Source organism: Pleurodeles waltl, chromosome 4_2 (assembly GCF_031143425.1).
Source record: "Pleurodeles waltl isolate 20211129_DDA chromosome 4_2, aPleWal1.hap1.20221129, whole genome shotgun sequence".
Taxonomy (NCBI): Eukaryota; Metazoa; Chordata; class Amphibia; order Caudata; family Salamandridae; genus Pleurodeles; species Pleurodeles waltl.
The window spans coordinates 863,942,379-863,966,540 of NC_090443.1; the positions used below are offsets into that span (position 1 = coordinate 863,942,379).

The following is a 24,162-nucleotide window of genomic DNA, read 5'->3' on the forward strand; positions in this document are numbered from 1 at the left end:
AATCAAATGCTACTAGTGGGCCTGCAGCACTGGTTGTGCCACCCACATAAGTAGCTCTGTAATCATGTCTCAGACCTGCCACTGCAGTGTCTGTATGTGTAATTTTACACTGTAAATTCGACTTGGCAAGTGTACCCACTTGCCAGGCCTAAACCTTCCCTTTCCTTACATGTAAGGCACCCCTAAGGTATGCCCTAGGTAGCCCCAAGGGCAGGGTGCAGTGTATGGATAAGGTAGGACATATAGTAATGTGGTTTATATGTCCTGACAGTGAAATACTGCCAATTTCGTTTTCACTGTTGCAAGGTCTGTCTCTCTCTCATAGGATAATATGGGGGCTACCTTTAAATATGATTAAAGTGTAGATTCCCCTAGAGAGTAGATGGACATGTGGAATTTGGGACCCCTGAACTCACAATTTAAAAATACATCTTTTAGTAAAGTTGATTTTGAGATTGTGCGTTTGGAAATGCCACTTTTAGAAAGTGAGCATTTTCTTGCTTAAACCATTCTGTGACTCTGCCTTGTTTGTGGATTCCCTGTCTGGGTCAGTTTGACAGTTGGGTTGTTTTTCACCTCACACCAGACAGTGACACAAAGGGAGCTGGGGTGTGATCTGCATTCCTGATTAGCCATCTCTGCTAGGAGGGAGGGGTGGAGTGGTCACTCTCATCTGAAAGGACTGTGCCTGCCTCTGACAATGCTGTCTCCAGCCCCCTGGTGTGTGTCTGAGGCCTTGCCTGGGCAAGGCAGGATTTCACAAGAAGGTGTGAGTCCCCTTTGAAGGAAGGTGACTTCAAAGACTAAAATGGGTATAAGAAGGGCACCCAAACTTACAAACTTTAGAAACACTTCTGGAATCAAGAGGAACCTCTGCCTGGAGAAGAGCTGATCGCTGAGGAACAAGTGCTGCCCTGCCTGTGACTGTGCTTTGTGGAGCTTTCCTGCAGTGCTGCTTCTGCCAGAGTAAGAGGGCAAAGACTGGACTTTGTGTGCCTTCCATCTTGAAGAAGAAATCTCCAAGGGCTTGATGTAGAGCTTGCCTCCTGTTATTGAAGTCTCAGGGATAGCAAAGACTTCTTCCTGCCAGCACCTGGAGTCTCTGGAGAGACCCCTACTCTGCTCTGTGGTGCCCTTCCAGTTCCTGGGACCCTGAAAGGAGAGGCTGGCAGCCTAAGGACAAAAATACACGCACCGAGCGCCGTGCGGAGAAAAGATCGACGCGAATCCGATCGCGGCTGAGAAAACGACGCGACGCCGGTTCCGCAGCTGAGAAACGACGCCGCAGGAAACGCGACCGAGAAACCGACGCCCGGAGCAGGAGAAACGACGCGCAGCATCGCTGACGGAGGCTGAGAGATCGCACCCTGCGCCGCGGGACTTTCGGATCGTCGTGTGGCTGGCTTTTTCAACGCGCACCGCCGTGCCGAGTTGTTTTCGACGCACACAGCCGTGCAGGGTTACTTTCGACGCACACCGCCCGTGCGGGGTTATTTTTGACGCAAACCAGGTACATTTTCACGCTAGCAGCGCTAGTGTGTTGTTACAACTACCTAAAGACTCTTTTTATTTGAAACCTTTAAAAAATCATAACTTGACTTGTGTATGTTGGATTTTTGTCGTTTTGGTCTTGTTTTGTCTAGATAAATATTTCCTATTTTTCTAAACTGGTGTTGTGTCATTTTGTAGTGTTTTCATTGAGTTACTGTGTGTGTTGGTACAAATACTTTACGCCCAGCACTCTGAGGTTAAGCCTACTGCTCTGCCAAGCTACCAAGGGGGTAAGCAGGGGTTAGCTGAGGGTGATTCTCTTTTATCCTAACTAGAGTGAGGGTCCTTGCTTGAACAGGGGGTAACCTGACTGTCAACCAGAGACCCCATTTCTAACATTGGTGACCAGCGGTCGGGATTGGACTTGTATTTGTACTTGACATACAGTAATTAAGTGTACACTACTGTTTTGATCTCAGACCACTACGTGACCACATACTACTTGTCTAGTGATTCTGCTTTTTGTTCTCTGATGTCCTCCTGGAAGTATTGCTAATATTTTTGGACTTTGGTTTTTGGTTGTGAAGCCTTTGCAGAATGGAAGTCAATTTCTGGCACCTATTTATGTATAAAAAGTGGCAGCTTAAAGCATTCTGCATGGAAAGGGGACTGGCTGTGAACAAGAAATCCAGAAGGGAGGATCTTGAGTCAGCCCTGTTTCAGTATGAATTGAAACGTTGTCAGGCAACACCACCAAATGACTCTGAGGAGGAGGACTACTCCGAAGAGGAGGGCAGCGGCTCTGAGGAGGGAACAGAAAGAGATGATTGGCTCCTAGCTCGAATCCGGAGTCTGGAAGAGCTAGATGCAGAGCTTGAGAGGGCTGAGGAGCAGAGAGCCTTAGTCCTGGAAAAAGAAAGGATTGCAGCTCAAGAGCTGAGCTGTGAGGAGCTGAAGCTGGAGGCCATGAGGGCTGAATCCAGTTCAGATGGTGGCAGCAAAAATCTTGTATCCAGTACTGCTGAAGAAGTGCACATGCCCAGAGAGGTGGTGCCCTACTTGAAGGAGGGAGTTAACACACGCCAGGAGGTTCAGGGGTATGAGGTAGCTCCAGTGATGCACAGGGTCTCTGAGGTAGATTGGGGAACTGGCATGGGGAGTCATATTCCTACTGGTGGGAGGGACACTCTACTGACTCTAGTTGAGAGTGACAGGGAGAGGGGTTCCCCCCAGGTAGAAGTCCTGGTTATGGAGTGTGAAGACATCCCAGAAGAGTGTGGGTTGAGTGTCAGGGACAGTCAGGTACTGTCTCACCAGTCTCAGGAGGGTGATGTGGGGTGCTTTGTCAAAGCAGAGTCACTGGATGGTTGGGTGAAGGGTACTTTGGTTAATTCATGTGAGGGGCTGAGTGATGTAATTGCTGGAGAGCATATGTCTAGTCCTTATTTTCCAGAGCTATGCCAACACCAGGTGGAGTGTGAGTTCTCTGACCCCAGGGAGCTTACAATGGAGGCAGACTTCTGGGTGAGTACCAGAGAGTCTGAAGAGGCATTTGGGGGTGCTCCTGAGAGGAGTGGTCTAGGTAGTTCCCAACCAGGTGAGGTAGGGAAGGATTGTAGTGTCCCAGGTAGGTCCCAGTGTAGTGGGATGGGTGAGGGACCCCATGTCCAGTCTCAGAGGAGAGGGAATGGGGATGGGTTGAGGCCCAAGGTGCCCGAGATCCGGTCCCAGGTCCTGGAGGGTTCCCTGCGGGAACACCAGGAAGGGAGCCTAGCCTGTACCATAGGGCCATCTGTTGAGGGAGACCCCACAGTGTCAGGAGAACTTGGGGTGGCAGCTGTAGCCAGCGTCCCACCAGTTCTGGTGTCTGGCAGTACCACTCCTAGTGAGGGGGTGCAGAAGTCCAGACAGAGGGTTGAGAGGGGGTTGCGGACCCCAGTGGAGAACCTGGAGGGTCAGGGGTCAGCTCTGAGAGCAGAGCCCCCCATGAATGACCTTGGTGAGACCATTTCTGGGTTGGGGGGAATCCAGACTCTGTCAGATGGGCAGAGGTCAGGAGACCTGCGCCAGCCAGACTCTTGTGTGGCCCTTCGGGACAGTGTGTCCCTTGAGGGGGGTAAGTGTGCCCCCCTGGAAGTCCTGGTGTGCCAGGCAATGGTTCAACCGCAGGGTGGTGACTCTGGGTTGAATGATCAGGTTCAGGGGGTAAACTCTGACCTGATGGGGGGTAAGTGTGCTCCCAAGGAAGTCCTGGTGTGCCAGGCAGTGGTTCAACCGCAGGGTGGTGACCCTAGGTTGGATGACCAGGTTCAGAGGGTAAACTCTGACCTGGTAGGGGGTAGGTATGCCCCCCAGGAAGCCCTGGTTTGCCAGGCAGTGATCCAGTCTGTGGGTACAGACCCTGGATTGGGAGGCCAGGTTAAGGGTGTCCCCCCTGACCTGGAGGAAGGGGCTACTGCTAACAGTGCCCCTGCCATGTTGTCTTCTGGGGGGGCCACTCCTAGTTGGGTGGTTCAGGACCCCAGAAGAGAGGGCAGGGGGAGGGAAGCCTCACCCCTGGCCCTGGTCCAACCTGAAGGTACAGACCCCAGGTTGGAGGATCAGTTGCAGGTTAACATCCCTGCACTGATGGAAGAATTGTGCAGGACTGCTTCTACAAGCACCCTGACAGTTTTTGACTCTGGGGGTGCCGCTTCTGCAGGGAGGGTACAGAGCCCCAGAGGGGAGGACCAGGGTCAGGTTGTCATCCCTGACCTGGTGGAAGAGAGAGTGGTCAAAGGGTGCCAGGCACCTGGGGCTACCACCCCCCACTCTCCACAGTCACAGTGGTTAGAGAGGCCTGAGGTCGGGCTCTCATCCCTGACAGTTGTCTGGGGCCACTGTGGCTTGCTGTCCTGGTGGACAGAGTTGCCCCTGGGGGGGGAAGGACGAGAGTCACACCCCAGGGGTGGAGTGGGCAACACCACTGTGTTGGCCCTGGTGGTACTATCTGCCCATTGCAATACATCTGTGAGCAAAGTAAAGTTAGGTGTTGCACAGATGGTGTCTGTAGATGTGGAGAAGGGTTCCCCATGGGTTAGCTTAGTGGGCCCTGAGAGTATGGACAGAGGGATCCAACTGGAGTCAGGAAGGCGTAGAACTGGAGCATGCCCCTGCTGTTGTGGGCCTGGGTCCCTGTTCTATCGCCCCAATCAGGGAAGTACATCAAGGTATTGATTGTTCTCCCCTGGCTTTAGGCTGGTAGGGGGTCGTGTTGGACTTTTGCTTATGCAGGGTCATCCCCAGACTTTTTTGCCTCCTGCCTCCTATATTTTTCTGACATGTTGCTGTTGGCTTTTTCAACTCTGAGCACTTTACCACTGCTAGCCAGTGCTAAAGTGCATATGCTCTCCTGTTTAAATTGTATGTAAGTGGTTTATCCATGATTGGCATATTTGATTTACTAGTAAGTCCCTAGTAAGGTGCACTAGAGGTGCCAGGGCCTGTAAATCAAATGCTACTAGTGGGCCTGCAGCACTGGTTGTGCCACCCACATAAGTAGCTCTGTAATCATGTCTCAGACCTGCCACTGCAGTGTCTGTATGTGTAATTTTACACTGTAAATTCGACTTGGCAAGTGTACCCACTTGCCAGGCCTAAACCTTCCCTTTCCTTACATGTAAGGCACCCCTAAGGTATGCCCTAGGTAGCCCCAAGGGCAGGGTGCAGTGTATGGATAAGGTAGGACATATAGTAATGTGGTTTATATGTCCTGACAGTGAAATACTGCCAATTTCGTTTTCACTGTTGCAAGGTCTGTCTCTCTCTCATAGGATAATATGGGGGCTACCTTTAAATATGATTAAAGTGTAGATTCCCCTAGAGAGTAGATGGACATGTGGAATTTGGGACCCCTGAACTCACAATTTAAAAATACATCTTTTAGTAAAGTTGATTTTGAGATTGTGCGTTTGGAAATGCCACTTTTAGAAAGTGAGCATTTTCTTGCTTAAACCATTCTGTGACTCTGCCTTGTTTGTGGATTCCCTGTCTGGGTCAGTTTGACAGTTGGGTTGTTTTTCACCTCACACCAGACAGTGACACAAAGGGAGCTGGGGTGTGATCTGCATTCCTGATTAGCCATCTCTGCTAGGAGGGAGGGGTGGAGTGGTCACTCTCATCTGAAAGGACTGTGCCTGCCTCTGACAATGCTGTCTCCAGCCCCCTGGTGTGTGTCTGAGGCCTTGCCTGGGCAAGGCAGGATTTCACAAGAAGGTGTGAGTCCCCTTTGAAGGAAGGTGACTTCAAAGACTAAAATGGGTATAAGAAGGGCACCCAAACTTACAAACTTTAGAAACACTTCTGGAATCAAGAGGAACCTCTGCCTGGAGAAGAGCTGATCGCTGAGGAACAAGTGCTGCCCTGCCTGTGACTGTGCTTTGTGGAGCTTTCCTGCAGTGCTGCTTCTGCCAGAGTAAGAGGGCAAAGACTGGACTTTGTGTGCCTTCCATCTTGAAGAAGAAATCTCCAAGGGCTTGATGTAGAGCTTGCCTCCTGTTATTGAAGTCTCAGGGATAGCAAAGACTTCTTCCTGCCAGCACCTGGAGTCTCTGGAGAGACCCCTACTCTGCTCTGTGGTGCCCTTCCAGTTCCTGGGACCCTGAAAGGAGAGGCTGGCAGCCTAAGGACAAAAATACACGCACCGAGCGCCGTGCGGAGAAAAGATCGACGCGAATCCGATCGCGGCTGAGAAAACGACGCGACGCCGGTTCCGCAGCTGAGAAACGACGCCGCAGGAAACGCGACCGAGAAACCGACGCCCGGAGCAGGAGAAACGACGCGCAGCATCGCTGACGGAGGCTGAGAGATCGCACCCTGCGCCGCGGGACTTTCGGATCGTCGTGTGGCTGGCTTTTTCAACGCGCACCGCCGTGCCGAGTTGTTTTCGACGCACACAGCCGTGCAGGGTTACTTTCGACGCACACCGCCCGTGCGGGGTTATTTTTGACGCAAACCAGGTACATTTTCACGCTAGCAGCGCTAGTGTGTTGTTACAACTACCTAAAGACTCTTTTTATTTGAAACCTTTAAAAAATCATAACTTGACTTGTGTATGTTGGATTTTTGTCGTTTTGGTCTTGTTTTGTCTAGATAAATATTTCCTATTTTTCTAAACTGGTGTTGTGTCATTTTGTAGTGTTTTCATTGAGTTACTGTGTGTGTTGGTACAAATACTTTACGCCCAGCACTCTGAGGTTAAGCCTACTGCTCTGCCAAGCTACCAAGGGGGTAAGCAGGGGTTAGCTGAGGGTGATTCTCTTTTATCCTAACTAGAGTGAGGGTCCTTGCTTGAACAGGGGGTAACCTGACTGTCAACCAGAGACCCCATTTCTAACAGTACTTCTAATACTTTGGGTTCTAATTCCTTAACAGTAAAGTGGCAGGTTATAAAATTTCCTCAGAAATGCTAAGCAGTTTAGGTTGATTATATTCAGAGTCCTCTATTCACAGTAGGTGCACTTTCTTTGCATTTCCCACTGGCACAACATAACTAGCATTGGCAAATCAGGTAGATCTGGTGGTGTTCTGCTAACATGCAAACGTAGTAATCTATAAATGTTGTTTGTATGCACAAATGCTGTTTAGCACCTTGATGGCAGTCCTAGCCGTTTTCACTTGTATGGGTGAGGGGTGAGTAGCAAAAAGGGATTGTTTTTGTTAATAGAATGATTATATGCCAGATAAAGTATTGAATGTGGCTCATAGTTATTGATGATAGAGCATACTTTTCAGATGTAAAATAGCCCCTCATGCTTTCCAGTGAAAACAGTGCCGATAGGGTGGAATCGTATACCAAGCAGCAAATGGTATGAGCTGAGAGAGAAATACTCCTCTGGGTGGAGGCAAAACCCACTCTAAGTATATTTTAAACAATTAGTAACAATAGGGCTTGCAGACTGCTGCATTCTAAATTCAGTCCCAAACAAGATACCTCTGCCCGATAGTGCCGTTACCAGGAAGCTCACGACTTTTGAGTAGTTCATCATTCATGGTAGAGCCTATAGTTTGGCTCAAAGGCTTGAATAGAACACATTAAAGCCCTAAGTGGCATGCTGTGGGTTTTTGATCTCTTCATACTCTTAAGTGAAGATTCAGTGGACATGATGCCCTGAGTAAACGAGTGTTCGATGGCATATGTTGCTGCAGATACACATGTTTGGCACAGTCCGCTGCCTGGTGTTGGGCTCCGAGTATTACAAGTTGTTTTTCTTCGAAGAAGTCTTTTTGGTCACGGGACCGAAGGACTCCTCCCTCCTCGGCTCCATTGCGCATGGGCGTCGACTCCATCTTAGATTGTTTTTTTCCGCTGTCGGGTTCGGACGTATTCCCTTTCGCTCCGTGTTTCGGTTCGGAAAGTTAGTCAGAATCTCGGAAGAAAGCGTCGGTATTGTTCCGTTCGGTATCGGGATAGTTAGGTACATCGACACCGATCATCGGAAGACTTTGGGGTAGTTTCGATCCCCCATCGGGGCCTGGTCGGCCCGACCGCGTGCGACATCGAAGCCGATGGAACGGACCCCGTTTCGTTTCTGCCCAAAATGTCACAGTAAGTATCCTTATACAGATCAGCACTTGGTCTGTAACTTGTGCTTGTCCCCCGAGCACAAGGAGGATACCTGTGAAGCCTGTCGAGCCTTCCGGTCCAGAAAAACACTCCGGGACCGAAGAGCCAGGCGTCAACAAATGGCGTCCACGTCGACAAAACAACGTTTCGACGAGGAAGAGGAAACATTCTCGGTTCCGGAATCAGAATCCGGAGACTCCGACGTCGAACAACAGCAACAAACTGTGAGTAAGACGTCGAAAAGTAAATCCATCGACAAACCGAAAGCCCAGGGGACGCCACTGCCAACAGGCCATGGCTCGACCCATAAAGCAGGCGACCCGTCGAAGGCGCCGAAAAAGGGCACGCCCATAGCGAAGACACCCGACTCCGGTCGAGGGACCGCCATGGAGCAACCTCGGAGCCGAGAAAGCGGCTCCGAGAGACAAAAACAAGATACCGGCACCGAAAAACATCGGCACCGAGAATCCATGCCGAAAGGAACAAAAATTCTGTCGGTGCCGAAACCGAAAAAACATTCTCTCTCGGCGCCGAAAAATACCACACCTTCATCCTACTCAGAGGAACAAGGAATAAGTGGCCAAATGCACAGATTTGGACAAGAGCTCCAAAGTGTAGAATCGGACTACACACAAAAGAGACTGTACATCCAGCAAGACACAGGGAAGATATCAACCCTTCCCCCAATCATGAGGAAAAGAAGGATCAGACTTCCAAAGGATGACGCACAACCACAAGCCAAAGTGGTTAAAAAAGTCACGCCTCCGCCCACTCCACCACAGGCATCGCCGGCACAAACACCGCCACAAATGCACTCACCAGCGCAAACTACCATAAGTCATGACGATCAAGATCAAGACGCTTGGGACCTGTATGACACCCCAGTGCCGGACAATGATCCCGAGTCATACCCCACAAAGCCGTCACCGCCAGAGGACAGTACCTCATACTCGCAACTGGTGGCTAGGGCAGCAGAATTCCACAATGTCCAACTGCATTCCGATCCTATAGAGGATGATTTTTTATTTAACACCCTCTCGGCTACACACAGCCAATATCAATGTCTCCCAATGCTACCAGGGATGTTACGGCACGCAAAACAAATTTTTGAAGAGCCCGTAAAATCAAGAGCCATCACCCCAAGGGTGGATAAGAAATACAAACCACCACCCACAGACCCAGTGTTTATTACTTCGCAGTTACCACCTGACTCCGTGGTAGTAGGGGCAGCTCGCAAGAGAGCAAATTCACATACATCTGGCGACGCCCCACCTCCGGACAAAGAAAGCCGAAAATTTGATGCAGCAGGGAAAAGAGTAGCATCACAGGCAGCCAACCAGTGGCGCATCGCAAATTCACAAGCGCTGCTGGCCAGATATGACCGCGCACACTGGGACGAGATGCAACTTCTCGTAGACCATCTTCCCCAGGAATACCAAAAAAGGGCGCAGCAAATAGTGGAAGAGGGACAAACGATCTCAAACAATCAAATCCGCTCTTCACTAGACGCAGCCGATACTGCAGCAAGAACAGTCAACACTGCTGTCACCATAAGGAGACACGCTTGGCTACGCACTTCAGGCTTCAAACCTGAAATCCAGCAGGCTGTCCTTAATATGCCCTTCAACGAGAAACAACTGTTTGGCTCTGAAGTGGATACAGCCATTGAAAAACTTAAAAAGGACACAGACACGGCCAAGGCCATGGGCGCACTCTACTCCCCGCAGAGCAGAGGCTCTTTCAGAAAAACTTCATTTAGAGGGGGGTTTCGTGGCCAACCCACAGACACCACCAGCCAACAAACAAGAACCACACCATATCAGGGTTCCTTCCAAAGGGGAGGTTTCAGGGGATATCGGGGGGGTCAATTCCCAAGGAGTAGGGGAAGATTCCAGACTCCAAAAACACCTCCACCTAAACAGTGACTTTCAAGTCACGCAACCCCTTCACTCAACACCAGTGGGGGGAAGACTAAGCCAATTCTACCAATCTTGGCAACAGATTACAACAGACAATTGGGTATTAGCAATAATCCAACATGGCTATTGCATAGAATTCCACAACTTCCCACCAAACATCCCCCCCAAAACACGCAAAATGTCACCACAACATTTAGAACTTTTAGGACTAGAAGTTCAAGCACTACTGCAAAAGGATGCAATAGAGTTAGTACCAGTACAACAAAAAAACACAGGAGTTTACTCCCTGTACTTTCTAATTCCAAAAAAAGACAAAACATTAAGACCAATATTAGATCTCAGGACACTAAATACCTACATCATATCGGACCATTTTCACATGGTCACACTACAAGACATCATTCCACTGCTCAAACAGCAAGATTACATGACCACATTAGACCTAAAGGATGCATACTTTCATATACCAATACACCCTTCTCACAGAAAGTACCTACGGTTCGTATTCAAAGGAATACATTACCAATTCAAGGTGTTGCCATTCGGAATAACAACTGCACCAAGAGTGTTCACAAAATGTCTAGCAGTAGTAGCAGCACACATCAGGAGACAACAGATACATGTGTTCCCTTACCTAGACGATTGGCTAATCAAGACCAACACAGTAAAAAAATGCGCAAACAACACCACATTTGTCATACAAACCCTTCACAAACTGGGGTTTTCCATCAACTATACAAAATCACACCTAGAACCGTGTCAAACACAACAATATCTAGGAGCAACCATCAACACATCAAAAGGAATTGCCACTCCAAGTCCACAAAGAGTGCAGGCATTCCACAAGGTAATAAGTGCTATGTTTCCAAACCAAAAGATACAAGCAAAATTTGTGCTAAAACTTCTAGGCATGATGTCATCATGCATAGCCATTGTCCCAAACGCAAGACTACACATGCGACCCTTACAACAGTGTCTAGCATCACAATGGTCACAGGCACAGGGTCAACTTCAAAATCTGGTGTTGGTAGACCGCCAAACATACCTCTCGCTTCTATGGTGGAACAGCAAAAATTTAAACAAAGGGCGGACATTTCAGGACCCAGTGCCTCAATACGTTATAACAACAGATGCTTCCATGACAGGGTGGGGAGCACACCTCAATCACCACAGCATTCAAGGACAATGGGATATACACGAAACAAAATTTCATATCAATTACCTAGAACTGTTAGCAGTATTTCTAGCGTTAAAAGCCTTCCAACCCATAATAACACACAAATACATTCTTGTCAAAACAGACAACATGACAACAATGTATTATTTAAACAAACAAGGAGGAACACACTCAACACAATTGTGCCTCCTAACACAAAAAATTTGGCAGTGGGCGATTCACAACAACATTCGCCTAATAGCACAATTTATTCCAGGAATACAAAACCAACTAGCAGACAACCTTTCGCGAGACCACCAACAAGTCCACGAATGGGAAATTCACCCCCAAGTTCTGAACAAGTACTTTCAAATTTGGGGAACACCCCAGATAGATTTGTTTGCAACAAAAGAAAACTCAAAATGCCAAAACTTCGCATCCAGGTACCCACACCGCGAATCACAAGGCAATGCTCTATGGATGAGTTGGTCAGGGATATTTGCGTACGCTTTTCCCCCTCTCCCTCTCCTTCCATATCTAGTAAACAAGTTGAGTCAAAACCAACTCAAACTCATACTGATAGCACCCACATGGGCAAGACAACCTTGGTATACAACTCTACTAGACCTTTCACTAGTACCGCATGTCAAACTACCCAACAGGCCAGATCTGTTAACACAACACAAACAACAGATCAGGCATCCAAACCCAGCATCATTGAATCTGGCAATTTGGCTCCTGAAATCCTAGAATTCGGACACTTAGACCTCACACAAGAATGCATGGAGGTCATAAAACAAGCTAGAAAACCTTCCACTAGACACTGCTATGCATCTAAGTGGAAAAGATTTGTTTACTACTGCCATGCCAATCAAATACAACCATTACATGCCTCTACTAAAGACATAGTAGGATACTTACTACATTTGCAAAAAGCAAATCTCGCTTTTTCATCTATAAAAATACACCTCGCAGCAATATCTGCTTACCTACAAACTACTCATTCATCGTCTCTATTTAGAATACCAGTTATTAAAGCATTCATGGAAGGGCTAAAAAGAATTATACCACCAAGAACACCACCAGTTCCTTCATGGAATCTTAACATCGTCTTAACAAGACTCATGGGTCCACCTTTCGAACCCATGCATTCCTGTGAAATGCAATATCTAACCTGGAAGGTCGCATTTCTCATTGCAATCACATCCCTCAGAAGAGTAAGTGAAATACAGGCATTTACCATACAAGAACCATTTATTCAAATACACAACAATAAAATAGTTCTAAGAACAAATCCAAAATTTCTGCCAAAAGTAATCTCACCATTCCATTTAAATCAAACAGTAGAATTGCCAGTGTTCTTCCCACAACCAAATTCTGTGGCTGAAAGGGCACTACATACATTAGACATCAAAAGAGCACTAATGTATTACATTGACAGAACAAAGCTAATCAGGAAAACAAAACAACTGTTCATAGCTTTTCAAAAACCACACATAGGAAATCCAATCTCTAAACAAGGCATTGCTAGATGGATAGTCAGATGCATTCAAACATGCTATCTTAAAGCCAAAAGAGAATTGCCTATTACACCAAAGGCACACTCAACCAGAAAGAAAGGTGCTACAATGGCCTTTCTAGGAAACATTCCTATGAGCGAAATATGTAAGGCTGCAACCTGGTCTACGCCTCATACGTTTACTAAACACTACTGTGTAGACGTACTAAATGCACAACAAGCTACAGTGGGCCAAGCTGTACTAAGAACATTATTCCAAACTACTTCAACTCCTACAGGCTAAACCACTGCTTTTAGGGGAGGTAACTGCTTTATAGTCTATGCCAAACATGTGTATCTGCAGCAACATATGCCATCGAACTGAAAATGTCACTTACCCAGTGTACATCTGTTCGTGGCATTAGTCGCTGCAGATTCACATGTACCCTCCCACCTCCCCGGGAAGCCTGTAGCCGTTTAGAAGTAGATCATAAATCTTAAACATCTGAACATTTGTAAATAATTATTAAAAACTCTTATCTTACATACATATTCACTCCATTGCATGGGCACTATTTATACCAAACAACTCCATCCTCACCCTCTGCGGGGAAAACAATCTAAGATGGAGTCGACGCCCATGCGCAATGGAGCCGAGGAGGGAGGAGTCCTTCGGTCCCGTGACCAAAAAGACTTCTTCGAAGAAAAACAACTTGTAATACTCCGAGCCCAACACCAGGCAGCGGACTGTGCCAAACATGTGAATCTGCAGCGACTAATGCCACGAACAGATGTACACTGGGTAAGTGACATTTTCATTATGTATCACAAGTTTCAGTCCTTTGTTGCATCGTGTTACAAATTACTCGTGCACAAATGTTGGACTCGCCTGTCCCACTGCGTTGAATTTTCCAGAACATACATAAGCATTTAATTCAAGTTCAGTGGTATTCTTTAAAGAGGTGTTTTAGCCAGTGTAGATAACCAGGAATGTAGCATTTTCACAATGTGATTACATAGGTAATTGTATGTTATCATTCCACCTGTAGAATCTTGGTGGAAGGTTATGTGAGGAGTTTGAATGTTTCTGGGGCAGTTATTTGGTGTTGGAGATGATGAAGGAGCCTTCTCAAGTGCTTATGTGCCGAGGGATTCAATAAGACTGTGCTACGTGATTACAGTGCTCAGACGTGATGGTATACAACGGTTTCTATTTGTTTTCATTATCAGATTGTCCGAGTGGAGCCGCTGGTCAACATGGGCCAGGTTACTGCCCTGCTGAATTCCATTGGCTGGACTCTCCCAGTGGTGCCAGAACTTGACGACCTCACAGTAGGTGAGGTAATTCAGTCGACGGTCAAGAGTTATGATTTTAGCCATCTGAAAAGAAGACTGTCTCACATGCAGCTTTTGTAAAAAAAAAAATACATAAATAAAAATGGTGGCACGTGTATCTTTAAGTAACTCAAACTGGGTTAAGAAATGCAGAAATGATGGTGCCATACAAATCAGAAAAAAAATGAACATGTGCTGGTGGTCTTTTGTTGCACTGTGTTGATAATGGGCTGCATTTAAGAAGCTGGGCACCAATAAGACCGGCGTAACTTCCTTGTTTCTGTGAGTGTTGCTTTTGTGGTTTGGATATGCTCTCATCCAGAAAAAGGGAAGTGATAGCTTATCTATGATGCGCAGAGTAGCACATATTATGGAACTAAATTGCCCAGTTCCCTTCCATAGTTTAATGTGATTACCATACTCGATAAAGGAGCTGGGTTTTTAAGAAACTGAGGGGATCGAGGCCTAGGTAATTATTATTGGTAAATATAAATTGATTAACCCATTAATGAATCATTAATCATTGAATTTGCAGAGTGCACAGCTACTTAGAGTGTCCCGGCGCTACTAGGTTAGCTGATTATCAGTGGTGACACATAATTACTCAAATGCTCTTTCAGATAGACCGGTCGTAAGAAGGCATTTGAAGATCTATTCTTCCTTCATTTCCCGAGGTTGCAGAGGTAGAGAATCCCAGGCAGTGGCAGTGAGAAAGGAAAAAGAGGAACCGCCCCATTTTTTCCTCAAAGTTGTCAAAACCACTGCCAGCCGAGCGTCAGAGGTGCGTAGGGATTGAGCCGAAGTATATGGTCTGATCCTGTTCCTCTAATAACATGGCCTTTTTTTGGTGAAAGACCTTATGTGTCATCTTGAGACCTTTAAACCGGACTCTCTCCTTAATGGGAAGCTAGCATAGCTCTATCAGGTGCTGCTGGATGTGACTCATTTTCAACACATTCAATAAAAACTGAGCTGAGGCATTCCGTACTAACTGCAGTCCTCTCAGTTGGTAAGCAGGATGGCCCCAAAGCAATGTAGTTCATTCTGAAGATTGGCCTATCGTGCTTGAGCCCCTGATCCTAAGGCTTGCTTATGGAAATGAATGCCTAATCATGGGTGCAGAACAAATTAGCTTAGGTTATTTAAGGTCCTGTTAAGTTTCCTGAAAGATGGTTGCAGATGCGAGGATATTTTGCTACCTTTTCGACTTCAGAGGAATTAGAAGAAGGCTTATTTCACTGCAGAAAATGACTTGGCACTGGTGTTTATTTCGAACATGCTTAGGCTCCGTAGTCATTCCGTTTATTGAATCTGGGGTGAACTCAACAATTCCATGTTTGGTGTTCTTTGATAAGGCAGTGTAGGGAGTTCTCTTGAAGGCCTAATGTCATCCCATATCTACAGCTAAGATCTCTTAGTTCGACACAAGAGGTTAGTTTGGCTTTTTTTGGAAAGTTGTCCAGTTCTTTCAAATCATCCATGAGCTGGAAAATTTGGATTGATGCTTTGTCGCAACAACCTCAATTCCTATTGCTAACATCCATTGTTTCATGGTAGCCACCATTTATTTTCCTGAAGTGGTGAGCATACGCAATTACAAAAAGAACTAATGTTTAAAATGTTTTTCATATTTCTACCCAAGGATGCATTTCTTGTAATTTTATGCATCCAGTTATATCTTAAATCGATTTTAAAAAGTTACCTGTAGAAAGGATTTTTACTTAACCTTCATATAAATCAATATATGAAAAACTGGGCTGATGCTCGGCACAGGCTCAAGTAGAAGAATAACTGCTTCAATGTTATAAAGTAGTCAGGTTGATCCATGTCTCCCAATGCAGTGTAGCAACATTTAGTATAATATCAGTTCATTGTTCTGCTGTGTGAGAGAAGTGACTAAGGGCCAGATGTATCAAAGGGTTTTACCCATTCTGTGTCTATGGGAAAATGTGTTTGTACATATAGCCCTGAAGGCCAACATGCATTTACATTTTGTAAGTTTTCCCTCCTGGTGGTAAACTAATTTGAGATAGGTCCAGCATCTCTCCACATTCTTTGTTTTCCGTACTGCCATACAACAGCGCTCTATTTTGCCACGTGACGTCATAAAGGAACCACGAGGAGAGAGACCTAATTCTGCTGAGTGGAAGATTGAAGAATCCAAAAGATATTCTACTTTTGTGCAGAGTAGGTTTCAACCACCCAAAAAGCCTAAGTGCCACTTCAGTGCTTTATGACACCCTTAGGAGAAATTCCACAAAACAGCCACTTCCCCACAATTGTCACCACTTCTGTTACATTGTAAAGGGATTTCAGTTGAAGATGATTTTGAGAGGGTTGCCTGCCATTTGCTTGATGTTGTCCGCATTCAACTTAGTGAAATTTGCCATCCGTAGTTGTGCTGTCCACAACATTGGAGAGATCACCCAAAACCTTTGTGGCCATATAATTTGTTAACATGTTAATCGGTGTCACCGGCTCAACCCTGTCAAAAACGTTTGAGAAATAAAAAAAAGGACAGACAGCTTTTTCCCCTCCCTGCAGCCATATGCAGGGAATCTCCTGAGGGCTGTCAAATTGATAGAACTGGGTAAGGGTGAGCTGTGAATGATGTTTCAAAATATGGCTTGCATGCATTTCTCAAGAAGTTCATTCTTTGCAACAGAGCAAACTCCTAGCCCCAAAAACAAATAACTAAATACTTGTGCAGTATTTTAGTTACTTTTAGACAGATATTGAGAGGGAGAATTTCTGATGCCCAAACCCCTCTCAAAGAAATTGGGAATTTCTTTTCATTCGTAGTCTGTCTTTTATTTGTACTTGCCAATGTAAAAGAGCCAGCTAGCATAGCAATGATGAAATTTGAGACTTTTGCTGACTGGGGAGCTATGATGGATGTAGAGTAGGCAAAAACATGCCTCAATTTAATCCACACAATTAGACAAATATGGTAACACTGACATGTCTTTGTATGTTGTTTATGCATTTGTTTTGCCTTTAGTTTCACACAGTAAATGTCTTCTGGGATTTGCAATCTTGTTTATTCTTATCCACTGGCTATTTTTGACGAGAGCACTGTGTCATACAATTACGGGTGGAACTGGTATAGTTTTGTGCTCACATTATATTTTTGATATGAAAACATCTTACGTTTTAAAGTCTATGTTGTAGATCAGTGATTTCCCAACCTTTTTACTTCTGTGGACCTCCACTTTATCATTACTCGAATCCAGGGACCCCCACTGAATCATTGGAATTCGGGGACTCTCCAATGACTCATTACTGGAAGCCGGGAAGCCAGGCCTAAACATTGTTGATGATTTGAACTGCAAAACAATACATAAAAAAAGACAGAAACAAACATTCCATCAAACACATACACAAATGAAAACACATTTTACTTATATTTCAACCAAAAGAAAAATTTGAAGATTAATTGGAAGGTTGGAGCGTTTTTTAAATTCAATTGAAGCCACACATCGTCCATACTTTATTCAGTCTGATGCTCCTTCACTGCTCCCACAAATCAATTTGAGGATACTAATTTAATTTTCAGCCTCCAAATTCAAATTCCTTGACATTTACAGTACGTTTTAAAATGCTCAGTTGTACATTTAGGAACTTTATTTATATACACTTTATTAATCTGTTAATACTAGTTAACTCTCTAAGCAGTCATGGACCCCCTAAGCAGGCTTTGCGGACCCTCCGGGGTCCCTGGACCACAGGCTGGGACCCACTGTTGTAGATAAACATTTTAAATGGTATATCGTAGATAGGTTGTAGTAAGGCAAGTAGATGTGTGGAATGCAGTTTTCCACAGTACTATTGCATTAGCATTTTGTTTTTTGTAAACTGCCATAGATATGGTAAACAACCCATCTTTAATTTAATATTCAACATGAAGCCTCTATGCGTTCTCAAATAAGGTGCTGCTCTGAGTCGGACCTCACTGATGCCTGTTTTGCTGCAATATTCTTATTTATCTTTGTTGCTTTCTAAAATCAAGAGCTTAGTTTTGTAGTGTTCCGGTTGCCATACACGTTTTCTTTCTAAAATACAGAAACCATTCTGAGACAATTACTTTGACCATAATTTCCATTACATTTTTTTCAGGTGGCTTAATTATGGGAACTGGTATTGAATCTTCATCCCACAATCACGGCTTATTTCAGCACATATGCCTGGCCTATGAACTTGTTGTTGCAGATGGAAGCCTTGTTAGATGTACACCAGTAAGAGATTTATTTTTATACTGCAATGTTAAATAAGTTTCTTCATTGTTTACCTAAGACCAGTGTTTTAGTTACTTACCTATTTTTTTCAGACTGAGAATTCTGACTTATTCTACGCTGTTCCTTGGTCCTGCGGCACTCTTGGATTCCTGGTGGCAGCAGAAATCAAGATAATCCCAGCTAAGAAGTATGTCAAACTGCATTATGAACCTGTGCGAGGTTTAGAGAAGATTTGTGAGAAATTTATTCAGGAATCTAAAAAGAAGGAAAATGATTTTGTGGAAGGATTACAATACTCCTCCGATGAAGCGGTTATAATGACTGGCGTCTTAACTGACGAGGCTGAACATAGCAAGGTAAATTAAAGGATAAATGATTATGCAATCCAACCACTTTAGGGTTACCGTGATTTGGTGTAGCGTTTGAGAGAGGGTGCGATGCTGTTAGTTTATATTCTCAATCTCTCAAAAGTAAGCACCGCTGGTGGTAATTTGTCGCTGCACTGCAAACGCTCCCCTGTGATTATGTCCTGTGCTGCGGTCTGGCATTTTAAAAATGATGGTTACACTTAGTAGTGGCAAATTTCAAGGCCACTTTAAGTATGTATATTCATGAATTTCTAAGTGGGAATATTAAATTGAACATCAAGTATGCTATTATGTGGTAAATGTTTAAAGCATGTGTTTGGGCTCTATGTATTGCAAACAAATCAGTTGTCCTCTACATGCCGGATCATGATTTATACACATTGAAACCGCACACATTCAAGGCATTGGAGAATTGGTTTCCTATTTCTTTAAGCATGGAACAGTGGATGGTCCGATGCCACGATGAACAATTTCCTAGTTGATTAGTCACACACCTTGCTGGGCAACGAACAAGGGGAGAGTACTGTGTTGTTTATTAAGCATAATAATAATGCTTACATATCCACAGGTTTGTATAATCCATTATGTTTCACAACATTCAGAGTGGGCCATAGCTTGGGCAAGTGAGGTTAGCTTGAAATGAATTAAACTTTATACAAGCACTAAACAAATCTAGAAAAGGAAAAGAAAGTTACCCTACATGGGTTCATTACTTGTAAGACTCCCAGCCAAGATGGATTTACCTCTGGCTTTTGAAAAATTTCCTCTTGTATGCGATAGTGCATCACAGCGTTCAATCTGTGCACAATACATTTTAAGCATTGTTGCCTGGACCACATTTGTGGCTTTGATCTCTCTAATGTAATCATGATAAACCCAAAACTTCTATGCTTATCCCTATCATCTGTCATTTTCATTCTGGCCCTCTCGTATAAGGGGAGTTTTAAACTGTGGAGGTCCACTTCCTATAATCTGCAGAGACAATTCTTGTGATACATCAAATAAAGTACACTGTTTGGTACTAAACAAATATTTGATTCTGTAGATTGCCTTTTGTGTTTTTTAGTGTTGAGGAAAAGAAGACCTACCAAGAATTTCCTGTTAGATTATTCTTGTGTCCATATAGTTCATATGGATACCAGTGTCTGTCATTGATTTCACCTCTTGAAAGGAAGGATCAAGCAATCCACATTATCCCCATTGTGTTGTCTACTATTTTATTAATATTTGAAGTCATATCTCTTAAACATTTATTGAGTATTAAGTAAGGATTCAAAAGTGTTTATGTAAGAAAATTAGCATTTGTCTTTCCAAGTTGGAGGGCAGTTTTCATTGATGACTCCAACGATAGACAGATTAGATTGCCAAATCTTTCGGTGTATTCTTATGTTCCAGTTCCATCTTGTTTCATACCTACTGGTTGCATTCGCCAAGGCCCAGTAGTAATTCTCCAGAGCATAACGGGAGTTAACATTAAAAAAAACTCCACTTCAGCAGCTCTTTTCTTTTTTTTAAATGTATTTTTATTAGTTTATCCAACTTGTGGCACCATTGACAACCGTACAAAAACGTAAGTATGACGGTCAGGTACATCAGCTAGAAATGCTAGTATGAAGTGGAAAAGAAAATCTCAATGGAGTCCTGATCTGCCAATGTCTTGATAAATCAATGACATACCAATTACATAAGATGACGTTCCAGCAACAGTGAAATATTATCATTACAACCATGTGCGTGTGAGATATGAAAAAAAAACATTAATAAAACGAAAGAAGAGACAATGCAGGTTTTAGTGACTGATATGTCTTGTTTAGAATTTGCATAAGAATTCTGAGAGGGAGTGGCTTATCAACAACACCAATTTCATTTTCAATGGGAAAACATATTTTGGCTATTCCAAAGTAACATATAATATTTTGGCCAGATCTTCATGACTATCTAAATTAATTTCCCTCTGTGGAGGGAAGTTTCATCCCATCTTTGTCTAGAGCTGGGCATAACTGTAACCTCATGTATCAAGCCTATACAATCTCCTGTGTCCTCTTCACTTCCCTGTTTAGCATTGCTCCTTTGCATTCCACCCTTTTACTCAGTTCTTTACTCCACTAACAAAGACCAGGACCTTCAGGATATTTCCAGCTTATAAATACCAGGTGTTTGGCTAATATGAACGGCAAATCCACAAATTGGTCATAACAGCATTTGTCTTGGTTCTCGGGTAAAGGCAACATAGGCAGGCCACTGGCATTTTGGGAATATTCATGTCTAATGATTCATTAATGAGTAGCATCAGTATGTCCGACTGTCTTTGAGTTCTATCACACCATGTGATAGAACTCCACTCCCTCAACATTGTACCTTGGGTATCCCAGATGCACATTAAGGAAAATAAGAGTGATATTTTTTGGGGTAATACCCATTTAGTAGTTCTTGATAGTCAACATGGCTGGCTTACATAGGCAATGATTGGGGCTCCACCATCAGTGTACTACTTTTTTTTCAGTAATTCTGTTTTACTCTAAAATGGCTTCACTCTTGTTACTGGTGTCAGGGTTCAAGCATACAGCATCGGATTGGTTTTCTGATAACATGGTTTGAAACCTCTCGCTAAATTAATACTGGCTGTAAAATCGGTCTATGTTGTGGTTGAGCCAGAATGGAATGTTAATCCCAGTATTCCTTTGTCTGTTCAGAAACAGCAACTCTGAAGTCACCTACTTTCCCAGGTCTCCATGCCACTGTGACCACTTGGGCCTGGTTAGGATTTCCAAACTGTCGCTATATTTATCTAAATCTAAACATTTATTGTGTTTCTTTTTTTTGTTTTGTTTTGTTGTTGTAGTCATTTAGGCAAGCATGTAAATTTCAACAGTATTGGATGCTGTTCTACACGTTCGTTATTTTAACTTTGTCCATTATACATATAAAGAATACCTGGACCTCTACCTCTCTCGCCCCCAACATCATCTGGATACAGTTGTCCTCTCAAGTTCATCTGAGGCATTTCCTGTTTTGGGTTTTATCTGAAAAGCTGCAGAGATGGGATAAAACGTTTGTAAGAAATTGACCAATATAGATTTCTTGGATATTTTATCCGTAGTTTCACAAATTCCCCTATATATGACCCCAGTAACGTGAGTCCACTTTCTCCACACACATAATCCCTGAGTTTATGAAATAGTAATGTTGTGCACCATGGTATGCCCTTGTCATCCAGTAATACAATTTTAATTTTGACTCTCCCTTTGGTTTGTGTTAATGTCTTCATTCCAGTTGTGTATCTGCCATGCCCCGTGCTATCCTGCACCTTACCCTAATTTCTCCCTTAAAGATGTAAGCTTTGAAGTGGAAGAAAATGCATCAGAAGAAGTACAGAATCATTGACAGACTCACTATTGTACACCAACCCGCTTCTAATAGTTACTGGCGGAGGTAATTTATTCCATAACTATGTGGACTGCCCAATATGAGTTGTGTGTTATGAAATCCACATCTGAGTGGCAAAAAAGGACACCCAAACAAATATAGATGTCTCTAGACTATTTCAGGTATAGCACTGAGAGTGATCTCATGTGCCTACATAACAAGGGGAAAAAGTCACAGTTTGAATCATTGTGTTTTGGGGCCCCATTCTATTCTAATTTATCCCCATACTTCAAAGTCTGCAAGATTGTCTCTTGGATTTCCTACATAGAGCAGCATGCCATTCACAAGTAAACCTGTAGTGTGAGATCTGTGTTCCAGTTCTACACCTTTGCCTTTGTAGTCCTCCTTGTTAGGCAAGCCAGTGGTTTATTACTTTATACAAATAATGAGGGACATCATGATTCCGTGTCTGGCACCCACTGGAATTTGCAGCCATGTTACACTATCTTCCCCACTGACACCCTTGGTTTCAGACTATTCTAAAGAAGGCGTACCAAGCTTCAGCTTCAGAGTTGGCTCAAGCACACCACACTGTTGTACTTTATGTCCCACAGCCTAAAACACTATTCTAAAAGTAAGATTCCTGGTAGGAATCCAGCAGTGATGCCATCTACGGTTTCTGCGGTAAGTACAGATTAACACATTTTCAGAGGCTAGAAACCCGAGTTCAGCCAAACACTTAGCCCTCCATTGATTTTCTGTATCTCATAGCTGCTTTAAGAAGAGGACAAACGCTAAAGTAAACATCGGGGCTACTAAGGAGCTGAAAATGGAATAAAGCATTCCTGCACCTCTGTGTCCCAAAAGTTTCAAAATTGGCTTAAGAAATAACCTAAAAGAGGAATTATAAAATTTACAAAATAGTATAATGTGCCTCAGTGTTTGCTCTGACAACCTATCACCTGGGCAGACCGGTACAGAACTTCCCAAAGGAAAACAAGCATTCAGAAAACACAGAAGTCGCCACACTGTGCCAGCCAAAAGCGAAAAAGTAGAGACACCTCCCAATGTGTGAGATCTAGAATTAGATACAATACAAAATCAACTGGTGCTGAAAGCATAAAATAATCTATGATGGAGGTTTTACTTAATTCCTTACACATTCTCTGCAAATGACAAAGCTCTAGGCTGAACAAAGCTCTACCTTCAACATATCGCTCTTTTTTTAAAGTAAAAGTTACTTTAATCATGGTGGGCAAACTTCAATACATTTAAAGTATTTAAGCTAGCCTCAATATTAGCCAAGACAGTGACCCACTGTGGCCAACTTAGCTTTATCGAATACGTGCAAAGGCTTAGTTCTGAGTGAATAACAAAGTGGGAGCTTGTGAGGGGGGGAGAGGCAGAAGCTGCCTGCAAATTCAGTTTTCCTACGTCAGCAGGGAAGTGACATAGTGGTAGCCCCAATCCCCAGCACCAAACAAAGCTGAAGAAACACACTGGGTATTGTATATGTTCAAGAAGGGAGAAACGTTTTCCCCGGCTACTGTCTGAGGTGCATTGAATAATGCTCCAGCTGATCTGCTAATTTTCAAACATGAGCAACTGATCTGCGGTTGACATGAACCTGCGGAGTCAAAAACGAGCCCTAAATAGCTAAAATTGCTCACGCTATCAAGAGATTGCCCACTGATCATTAGTTTAGATATAGTTTTCCTACCTGGCCTGCACACGGTAATGTGCGATTTCCTAAAATTTGTGACCAGATCTAAATCGCTTATAAAAGTGCTCCCGGAGTCTGTGCCATAAGCACCGCATCATATGCCTATAGTAACACAGGTACAGGTAAATGACCAACCTTCAGAATGTCCCTGGTGGCCTTAATCAGAGAGGAACTCAAGTTTGTTAATATAAATAATAAAAATGTACATGGCCAGGATGAAGCCTTGATGCACCCCTTGAGCAAGGGGGAAAATGTCAGACATTTATCCTGCAAGGCCAAATCAAACCTTCACAACTAAAGTTTTGTGTAAGATATGCAAAAAATTCAAAAGTGGCATCAAGATCCCTAAATTCAGCAGCATCAGTCAACGTTTAGTTCTCTTGATGCAGTCAAATGCTACTGATAAATCCGTATAGGCTGGTACAGTGAAAATAGGGACAATTCTGATTAGGGCCTATTAACCTGGG

General features: G+C 44.0%; 1 protein-coding gene across 1 annotated transcript in view; it reads left to right on the forward strand.

Moving 5' to 3' along the window:
* Positions 1-24,162, forward strand: part of DHCR24 (24-dehydrocholesterol reductase) — a 106,720-nt gene that overhangs the window by 36,081 nt on the left and 46,477 nt on the right. Inside the window, exons 3-5 of the mRNA XM_069232613.1 lie at positions 13,899-14,004; positions 18,120-18,238; positions 18,331-18,594. Of these exons, the coding sequence (XP_069088714.1) occupies positions 13,899-14,004; positions 18,120-18,238; positions 18,331-18,594 (489 nt within the window). The remainder of the gene's footprint in view (positions 1-13,898; positions 14,005-18,119; positions 18,239-18,330; positions 18,595-24,162) is intronic.